Genomic DNA, 11,417 nt, shown 5'->3' with positions numbered 1-11,417 from the left:
TAAATGAATTGAGCTTTAAATGGGTATATTTATTATTGCGTGCTGTTTCCTATTTGTTAATTTCAAGCTCTCAAGCAATATATGTTTAGTACAAGGGGTGATTTTCTTAAAGTTTCTACCCTTATAATTTGTTTTTATAAATAAGAATTATGAAGGATGTTACTACACAAAATCAGTCAATTGAAAAAGAATCAAGATTACTTCTGGTTTCCGATAAAGACGTCTCCGTATAAAAAAAATTGAATTCTATGTTTTAAGTCTTCCTGAAAAACGAGCCGATTCCTGTTTTTGCGTTTTGTGAATCTTCATCCCGTTCCGAAAATATAAAGGTGGAGTTTAATAAAAAATCGTCCTGTATTCATAAGTATTATATTTTATGAAGGTGTATGTGTAAAAATACGTTTGGGAACCACGAAAATGTATGATCATGATATTGTAAATCATGTTACTTTTATTCTAGGTATAGCAACTGACTAATATCAGTAAAACATGTTCATGTTGCGTTCACTAAAACGCATTAGTTACAGGTACTACGTACAACCTATAGTAATAGATACTCAAAATTTATGATATTTTATTAAAATACTTAAAATGATTACTAAATACAATGTGTTTTTTGCACGTAAAATACAAATAGCTAATACACTTAAAATAAACTTACCATTTGTATTCCATGGATGCTTACAAGTTATATGCATGAATAACCATACTAAAATGATCGTTATTACTAATACCACCCCGCAAATCTATAAGTGACATAATTTTATACAACTAAGTTTGTAAATGTTAAATTCTTGAAAGCTTACCAAAGTTTAAAAGCAAAAAATTTCCTACACAAAAAATGCTAATCATTTTGATATCTCACTCATTTAATTTTTCTTTAAATACCTTTCTTCACAGACTTGTTACTTGGTACCAAATACCGTTCTGTTACGCGGTACCTTTTTTATAATTTTTTTTTTTTTCGGTTCACGGATTTATTGCTTATCATGTGCACCACAGATATTGTTTTTTCCCTCCAAAAATCTAGCCTTTTTCACTCAATCTTTTGAGAAAAAATCCAACGATGAAAAATTGAAATTCAATAATTCGTTTATTTAGGCGCAGCGAGGGAACTAACGTACAAACATACATGGACTATTAAAAACATATATGTCCTTTTTATTTTGGAAGCTATCATGCAGAAAGTTCTCATTACCCTCATTACTATTTCTCTAATCAAATACTGGTAAATCATTAATAATGAAGTTAAAATGCAGTAATTATTTTACTCATCTTTTTACGAAAAGTTTTTTTCTTTTGCGTATGTTTAAAGAAAGCCTTTAATAAAAAAAGAGCGTTGGAATTTAAAATGGTCAAAAGGATTTTAAATCAGGATTTTTTTATTACAAAAATACCAGCTACTTTACTACCTCATATTTCATACATCCTTACTTTCAGCCTCGCATTAGAAAAAATGAATAGTTAAAAACAGAATGATCGTGAATCTAAATATCATAGACATATCCCTCAGACCACCATACATACCTATTTAAATGGCCTAAATATGTTACGTTAGCTTACTAGCGATAGTAAGAAGATATTGCAAGTACCGTTTTTGTTTTAAGTTTCTGTTAAGGTGGTTTAACTACCGATTCTTGCAATAGATTAAATTAAAATGTTTATGATAGCAAGGTTTCCCTAATAAATGATTAGAGAGTGAGAAAAGATGCAGTTGAGTTTTACAAAAAAGCTGCCTATCAGCGGCAAAAATATTTCATGGTATTTTATTTTACTCTATGTATAACAGCTCAAATATTCAAAATATTAAAATAAAACTATCAAACAAAGTTGATGAAAAGTTGTTTTCAGTAATTTTTTTAATAATAATATTTTTTCGTAAGGCAAAACTTCCCTCCTCAAAAAACTTACAAATGAGCTAATAAAGATTCGATGATGCAGTTATTATATAGGTGCATCAAACGGACAAAATATCACTGAACTAAAGTTGACTTCTTATCAAGGATTGGCATACGATTATATTATCATTTTTCTAAGCAGGTATTTTTATACTGACAGTGAATCTTCGTGAAACTTGCAAACTTTTCTTCTCTTGAGCTCCGTTTGTGACTTTCTTATATTTCTCATGTGAATACTTAAGATGAAAAGTAGATAAATAAAAATTTATAGTATAATACATGTTTATAAAATAAATAATATGTTTAGTCTTAACAAAATAAAATGGTTAATCGTATTATTTTCATATATATAATTTTATCTAATAATGTGCAAAGTTTTTACACAATAAACTTTCCAAATGACACATTGATTGCTGTCATAAACAATGAAAATAGAATAAATATATAAATATTGTTCACTACTAACACATTCCTGCAAAACTAAAACAATAATAATAAATATAAATTTAATATCAAAAAATCTTACTTCCATTACTATGATATTAAGAACCAAAACTAGAATCTTGGAGTACTCTTCAAAAAGTTAACCGAATATTTATTTCAATAAGCTTTGATTCATCTAGACACGTTACAGATCGTTAGAACTTGCATTATTTAATGAATAACTGGTTGTTGTTTGTACAGTTTTGCAAAATTTGATTAAAAAAAGAGCGAGAGATGTGGTGGGACACTTAGTAGGAACTTTGTTCCTTTAGATATAAATTATGTATTATTCAAATAACTAGCACAATGACGAAATGGTAATAAAATTGTATTAACAAGATTGTTGCATTTTTAAAGTTCTTTTTTCCTTAAGCACCAGCAAATAACATGGAAAGGCGCATTATGAACATTAAACTTACGCATAAATCACCCGAAATTAGAACAAAAACCAAGTGCCGAGGGGCGGACATAGAGCACGAATAAAAGAGGGTCGCTGGACGTTCCGAAGTACGATGTGGATACCGTACGGTAATAATAGGAAAAAAAGGTAGACCATTACGTAGATGGCACGATGATCTGAAAAAGTTTTCAGGAGGTGGTTGGTCTCGTCTAGCCAAAGACAGAAGGTTCTAGAATTCTCTTGAAGAGGTCTTTGCCCAATTTATAGGATAACCATTATTATTATATGATAGTCTATTATTATTATATACTATTACCAACAAATAATTCAAGTGATGACTTGGAACAGACAACTCACTGTAGATTCCACAAACGACTGAATAGTGTCCCACTCCTGGAGCTGATACAACCTAATATAATTAACATATCATTCCAATTGTCTTCTATGTGTTGTTCACTTGCTGAAAGCTGTATTATAAAACTTCACGATAACATATATACTTTACGAAGTACGGATGTAAAGTTTTTAACACTATGATTTATGAAAAACAAAGTTATACTGGAGATTAATTCCCTATACATTTAGTAAGTAAAGTAAATTCATAAAATAAAATTTTTGATTGCAAGTCAAATAATTTTTCGTATCACAGATGTTAAGTATACATATACATAAACTGCCTGATATTTCCAATCTCACTATGTCACATTCTGTGACAAACTGTGACATATAAACTTTATATACATAATGGAATAAAATTGTATAACATTGTATATATTTGAAGTATAGAGTGTAAGAAAAAGTGCGCTTTCTTTTTATTTCAGATGATTGAGTCAATTCAGGTTCATAATTAATAAAAGATAGAATAACGATTTAGGTTGGAATATTGTAATATTGTTACGCAAAGGCATTAAAATGTTTTGGTGGAAACATTTTTTTTCCATTGCAAGTTCCATTGCAAGGATGTAGGTAAATATGTCACAATTCAGTTTACAATTCAGTAATATGGCACATCCAGGTTTTGCGATAATCAAGATCTGATAAAATAGTAGATACTGATAGGACGATGAAGCAAAAATTTGCATCCCTTGAATTCCAAAAAGGTACCCACCATCTTGACTTTTCGAATAAAATAGATTATAAAAAAATCTTCGAGAACAATATTTGCCACAGTTTTATATTAAACTTAAACTGAATATTTATGAAGTCAATTGTATAGTTCAAAAACATACAATCAGACCCAGTAACGTATATAACTTTATTCTATTCGCACCGTGTGTGAGTTTTATTGAAGGCGTTTCCATGGTAACGATATAGTACTTTTATTATAGAATTGTATGGATGAATATATAATTTTAGGAATTGCATTTATGACTTACATTGAAAATTTAACATTATTGTCTCACAAATTTAAATAAATAATTATGATAATTTACATTTGAAAAATAATATTTGTGCAATTTGACTTATTTTTACAATTTTTAGTGCATTAAGTTTAATTAAGTAGTGTTTTTCAATAATTTTAATTTGACATTCACTATAACATTTGCATGTAAAGAATTGCAAATTAGTCATAACAGCCTCCTTTAACGGCAAAATTTTTCACTGGAAGCGCTGGCATCGAGTTTATTGTCCCTACCATGACTAAGCACACAACGAATATAACAATTTGGTCTTGATCATTTTTAAGTAAAACCAATTTGTGGAAGAGACATTTAATTGATCCACGAAATTCGGAATAGGAGTAATTTGTTTTACTTTGGAAGCATCCCCAACTGATAAATGAATATTCTCCGCAAATGGGATTGTGTATTTAATTTTATTCATAATTATTTCATTTTGGGGAAAAAGGTATCTTTCAAGAACAATCGTTTTTTATAAACCGCTTGAAATATAATTTTGTAAAACATGACCTTGGAAGGTAATTAATACATTTTGTTTCACCCTATATATTTAATAATGAAGGAATTGTAGGAAAACATTAAAAACAAAACAAATTTTAACGTACAAACAACAAATAAACCATAGAATGTTTTTTAACTGTGAAAATAATATATAAATTGATATATAAATATATGTATTTTTGTTACAGAGCCAACTACTTATGTTTCGGTTTACGACCAATATGGTGGCATGCGACAAATGTTCTCCTACATGTAATATGTTGTATATTATTTACACGTGTATGTTTATTGATTGCACGCATGCGTCCTGGTTTCGCTGCACTAGCTGGTTTATTATTTGCTGCACATCCAATACATACTGAAGCGGTAAGTGTTTTTATTATAATATTATTTTGAATAAGTTGATTTTAAAACAATGCTCTGCTATAAGTATCTACTTTCTTCAAGGATAATTTATATTTTTGTTATATGTAATTACCGCACCCAAAAAGAGATTCACAAACTATTAAAAAATGTTTATGGTTTAAAATTTTTCTCTATCTAATAAAATTAGTTCCAAATAAAACTATCCCACAGTTTTCTTTACAAAATAAGTTGCAACATTTAATGAGTTTTCTAATTCATCAAATATGATTAGGAGCCCAAAAACTGAGAAGCGGAAAGTAATCCTCATATTGCATTCGCTAATTTCCCGTCTTTTATTCAACATTGAAATGTTGTTCGTCCCTTCCTAGGCATATGCTAGAAAATGAGGCAATCTTATCGGTCACTATCTAAGGATTCTACCGAGTGGACTGCACATATATACGCCTAATAGAAACTTCACAGTCTAACTGTTGTTATTGAAATGAAGTAAGTAAAATCGTCCTTAGACACACGCCCAAAAGACATAGTACATCACCGATGAAACTTCGTACATATGTCTTTATTAATATTTTCCATGGCGTCACCAAAATCCAAATTAAAAAATATTTCTATTATTTATTTTGGCAGAAAGAGAACCGAATAACAAAATAAAAACTCATTTTGCTCCACGTTTGATATAACAGGGTCTTCGTTAACCGACTCTGAAGAAGTCTCAATTTCCAAGATGATTATTAATTTGTTATTCGATTATATTTCTGTCGAAATAAAAATCTATTATATTTCAAATTGTACTTTAAGGGTGCAATGAAAATTATTTCGAGTCTCTTGTAAAAGAACGCCTCCATATTGCATTTTCTATGAAGGAGCTGGCTGCAATGTCATAAATTACACATATACAAATCAGTTAGTTTTAAGGCGTTAGTTTTGAGGAGAGTTAAAATGTCTTATTTATGGCAATTAGAGAATCAGTGTCCCAGTTGGAATCGGATGCTATTCATAGTTGAAAGATCTTTTACTATGATTAACTTCTGTAAAAAAAAATCAGTAAATTAAATTAGAATAAATAGCGAATATAGAGGGAATATAACAATTAAAATTTATTGTTATTAGAAAGTTTTCCCTAACTAATTATATGGTTATACAACAATACACAACTTCTTGTCAACGTCCGTCCATTCATCCCCAATATTTAAGTGCACTTTAAATAAGGTTTCTACTAAAACATATCTAATAAAGTAATATTAATACAATATTATCAGCTTCTGAAAAACTTTATGTCACAAAATATTACTATAAAATTACACTGTTAATGTTATGTTATGGTATGTACTATACGAATAAACAAGAGAGGCAAAACAGGACAGGAGCTGCAGACCTACTTTAACAAAAGTTTTAAATGTATATACTTCATTTATTTCATTAACTTTCACAACACATAAATCCATTAAAAGATGGACGTGGAGACGTGCCTATTTAAAAATTTACTTACATTAACAACAAAACAGTAACATTTCTCTACTTCTATTGCTGTATACGTAGTAATGTTAACAAACTTTATATGAAACGTTCATAAATAACTGAAGGTGATATTAAAATAATACCTTGTATATTGAGAAAAGTTTTTAGGTGTTTAATTCTGAGGAGGAACGTGTTTTTAAAATTTGAGCTTGTTTATATAATGAGCAATTTTGTACTTGTCAATGTCTCAGAGAAAAAACACTATAGGGTATATTAAAACGCCCGGAGCGACGTCCGGTACCGAGATATAGGTAAAGGGAGGCTAAAGGAGGAACTGAATAATTTTAAAAAAAAGTTGATTTTTTCAAGCTTAAATTAATTCTAGACATACAAGAAAGAACGATATAGAAAATGATTAAGACCGAGCCTTTAACCGATTTTCTAATAACTTATACTTTGCGTTAACTTATACTGGTCACACTATTAAAATTAATGCTATGTATTTGGGTAAAAAATAATTAAAGAACATTCATGAACAATAATATATTAAGGATGAAAAATATATTGATCCATTTAGAGAGTAGGACGATCGCACCCCGTAGTAATACATAATTATATGAGATATTAGCTTTTGCCCACGGCTTCGCTCGTGATAATTATTCATTTCAATGTATTCCATAAATGATTCATTCAATGAATCGCTGATTCATTTAGAGAACTAAAATTTAAAAACCCACATTCTATCCTTCAATCCTCTTTCCGTCGCTTTGCTTATTCTCTAAACATCAACTTTACTTACAACCCGTTTGAAAATATCCCGGCATTCGGTGATGGAGTTCACTGTGCTCCTTGAAAGAATGAGCACATATATTAATTTTTTCATTCCTACGTTAAAAATGACAAAGTTTCATATAAAATTTTACCCCCTATTTTAGCCCCTTTAAGAATGAACTTTTTGAAAGTGATTAATACAGTAATATAAAATTTTTTTTTGAACCATGGCTCATATTAGTCGCATCAATGAAGGTTTTTATCCAGAAGCCCTCAAAAACATCTCCGCGTTTGATGTTATTTTTTGTTTGTTTTTGTTTAAATGATTCTTGTTGTATCTTCGTTAAAATCAGAAACATTTCACCTGTTTAGGGAATACATTTCGAAAAATTCTTTTTTAAATGAGAGTTACAGTATAAATAATTCATATTACCCCGTGTCTCTGTGTTTTTCTTCACATGCCAGTGATATGAACCTCATAACAGGCAAACGAAGCTGTTGCTCAAGGAATACCGCGCTTTGAATTACCATTGTAAAATCTTTGAAGCATTTATTTGAGTGCAACCTTGGCAGTAATTTTGGAATCACCAACTAGTCACCATCGTTCATCCTAAAATGAACTATGGTGACTACATCAACTTTCCAATGTCAAGCATATCGAACGACATTACATTACATTTTGACATAATAACTTATTAATTCGCTTATAATATTCAAAACCCTCTGTATGCATTAAGTTAATAATAAATAAATGAATGAATGTTTTTATAAGTTAATACAAACTTCAATTTTTTTTCATGTATGAAAGTTTTATCATTATAAATTTAATAATACAATTTTATATTCTGGATTTGATAGAAATCCAAATTCACTTATTTGCTATTCATTCATTATCATTTACCCAGGAAAAATTTGCTCTTGAATAGAATTACTTACCAGACAAAATAAGATATTCTTAATAGTAAAGTTGTTTTAATAAAAATAAGTGAAAACAAGCAGTTGACTGAGATAGAATTATTGAAATATCATCTAAAGACAGTGTTGAATATTCAATCGTTTGTTTTTTTTTACGTTAGGTAAGTGAAGGACTTGAATTTTGAAATGTAGTCTTCAAGAAAGCAGGGGAAATTTGATATAGAAAATCTTGCAATAATGGCTGTAACAACTCATATGGATTTTGAGATTTACCTTTTGGCGTTTTTCTAAGTGTCAATGCCTTAGTTACGGTATTTTTAAAAATCCTGAAAAAATGGATATTTTATAATCGATAGATCACTCTAGATCGAGGTAAAACATTCATAAAGCCCGAGACATATAAAGCATTGCAAAAGCGGCAGTGACGAGTTATCTTTTATAAAAACAATCGATATGGATTTAAAATCTTCATTTTGGCAATCAAGAGCCAATTACGGGCAAATTTACCCTATTGAAATAAACCTTATATGAAATGGAAATTTTTATAAGCCAGTCACGTTAGTAGTCTACTTTTTAGTCAGTCACGTTAGAAAAGGATAAAACTTGGATCGAGTTCAACGTCGTAGTAACGAGGATATTTTATAAGATCATATTTTGATGAGTGAAAATGACGGTGGCATCAGCTTATAATGACTCCGAATATTGGTCAGCTAGTTTCGAAAATTTCTGAACATTTTAAAAAAGTGAATTTGCTGGTTTATTCGCTTGAACTATATCGTTAAACTTCAAAACTGTAAAATTTTTACGCCTTTGTTTTGTAAATTGTTATACTGTTTTTCTAGCTTCTATGGTCATGTGCCTTTGTGGTTGACTCGACATGTACCACAGTTAGGGCATATATAAGAAGTAAATACCGACAAGATATGCCAAATGTCGTCAATCTGTCAATGATTCGAAAACATGCGTTTCCCGAATGTTTCCCCATTCGAAATCACATTGGTAAATGAGAGGTTATATAATTTACGTGTTGTTTTGAGTTATATTCTTTGGAACACTGTATATTTTTTTTCAATATAACTAAAATTTTTTATTAAAAATAGGGTCAAGCAATAATCAGTTTTTATATCAAAAACAATTTAATAAGATTTTTTGCAATCATTTACACACATTTTTATCAAAATCTATTTTCTCAACCCCACTTTAACTAAAGAACACGAGGGATATATACCTTGCATTTATTTATACACCTAATCATTTTCATTCAAGTGCACGCACACAAACACACACACACATTTTTTTGTCATGAATAAACGTGTGACGTCAATTGGAAATAGCTATATTTTAATATGTTTGCTATTGGTAAAGACAATAAAATAATCATTGAAATGAAGCTATGTTTACAATAAGAGACCTTAGCCTAAGCTAAGCAAGGAAGTATATCGGCTTATAAGTTTTTGCTGGGAGATTTTAAACGCAAGGATAAAGTTTTATATTGATACAGAAAAAGAATTGTCTAGCAAATAAGATAGTTTCCAATTGGCTTATTATGAAACTATTATTAGACGCAGCGTCTACTGATGGTTTTACGGCCTCAAATTACGAATATGTTCATGGATTTTGCGAAAAGTGGTGCCACCAACTAGGTTATTAACAGCTTAATTGTTTAAATCGCTGTAACTCGGAAACTTTTAGCGAGGCCATACTAAAGCTGTCTATAGGCAAGGAATGCTTTTTGTAAATTGATAGAACAAAATTTTTTGAAAAAATGGAAATTTTGATTTTGCAGAATGTTTGGAAATAAATTTATTTACTGCTACTATCGATAGTATCCGAGTGGCAACGATTTAAACCATTCAATTGTTACTTTTATTTGCACAATTTTACGTTAAATCCGTCTTAATAAACATCTTCAGAAAACACTGCATCTACTCATCCCGGTTTTACTTTCTCCGAAACCACTATCCCGCGTGTGGACTAGTTAGACATGAAAACTAAGCAGGCAAACAGGCAATCATACAGGTTTACTTTCAAACTCTTAACAGCGATTTTTTGTAAATGATTGAGTCTTGAAGTTTAAAAATGTTTTTAAATGGACCGACCTCAAAGATGAAGTGAAGTGTTTTCGTAGAAACCATATCGTGTATGTTACGTGGATAGACGACAGACGTAAAAGTATCTAGCAGCAACAATGTTACATGCACTAGAAACAAAGCATTAACGGTAAGGTTTGAAGGGATATAATTTTCTCATTTTGTTTTTCCAACCCTTATGTAACCGATTTTATGCGTTCAAGAGTATATACATAGGTATTTATTTAACTGTGTCTATCCTTTTTATGTTTCAATTATTTGCCCACAGTCTCATAATCTTTGATTTATTTGTGACTTTTATTGTATAATATTACTCGACAACTTGTTTTCCATAAGTAAGGAAACTAATTTTGTGTGTAATAAATTTATCACTGTTCAGAAAAATTGTATCCCAAGATGTTGAAGGTATGAGACTTATATATCGAAGGCCATATTTGGAGATTATAATTTTGTTACTTGTTGAACATTGTTCATGCATATTGCATTAAATACAGTTTGGCTGTTTGAGCATGTACTGTGAATGTTCTTTTTTGCGGTAAATGAATGATCAAGGTTCTTTGATCATTATAAACACAGTTTTGGGATCTCTTGCGGGGCAAAATTTTGAATTATTTCATTTTAAAATTGTAATTTTTAACGATATTGTTAGAGCATTTTAATAAATTTACGTCATACAAATTGTCTAGTGGACTACACAGTAGACTACACAACAGCTGGACTATCTTAAAACAGAATAGTTAATAAAAACGTATTTGGCCTCAAATTAATGGTCAAAATAAATTAACTAATCGTAATATAATTATCCTGACTTACTTTAGTCTTATATAACATTTGAAAATATCACTTAGCAACGAGAAATACATACTGTCCGAGTTTTACTTATTTAGGCCAATTGAACATTTGGTGATTTTATTTCATTCAAGGTAGACTTTTGAACTTTACCAGCCCATCTCAACTGTTAGCACTAATTTTTCTTGTATCTCCAAAAATAAAGATCAGCAGACAGGACCAGATTTTACTTTAGCTCCGCCCCTAGGAACTGAGAAAAATTACTGCCTTTCTTTTTCGCAATTCAGAAACTCATTTGCAAATTTGACTATAAGTGGTAGCATGAGGCAGGGATTCAAGTATTTTT

The 11,417-nt window shown here is 29.9% G+C and overlaps 1 protein-coding gene across 1 annotated transcript in view; it reads left to right on the top strand.

Moving 5' to 3' along the window:
* The first annotated feature begins 4,737 nt into the window (after positions 1-4,737).
* LOC123292755 (protein O-mannosyl-transferase TMTC1-like) overlaps positions 4,738-11,417 on the top strand; it is a 188,655-nt gene continuing 181,975 nt past the window's right edge. The window contains exons 1-2 of the mRNA XM_044873469.1: positions 4,738-4,748; positions 4,871-5,048. Coding sequence (XP_044729404.1) covers positions 4,738-4,748; positions 4,871-5,048 — 189 coding nt within the window. The remainder of the gene's footprint in view (positions 4,749-4,870; positions 5,049-11,417) is intronic.

The sequence above is a fragment of the Chrysoperla carnea genome, chromosome 2 (genome assembly GCF_905475395.1).
Source record: "Chrysoperla carnea chromosome 2, inChrCarn1.1, whole genome shotgun sequence".
In the NCBI taxonomy this organism is placed as follows: Eukaryota; Metazoa; Arthropoda; class Insecta; order Neuroptera; family Chrysopidae; genus Chrysoperla; species Chrysoperla carnea.
The sequence above is the reverse complement of the archived record's forward strand: the minus strand, read 5'-3'. Positions and strand labels throughout refer to the sequence as shown.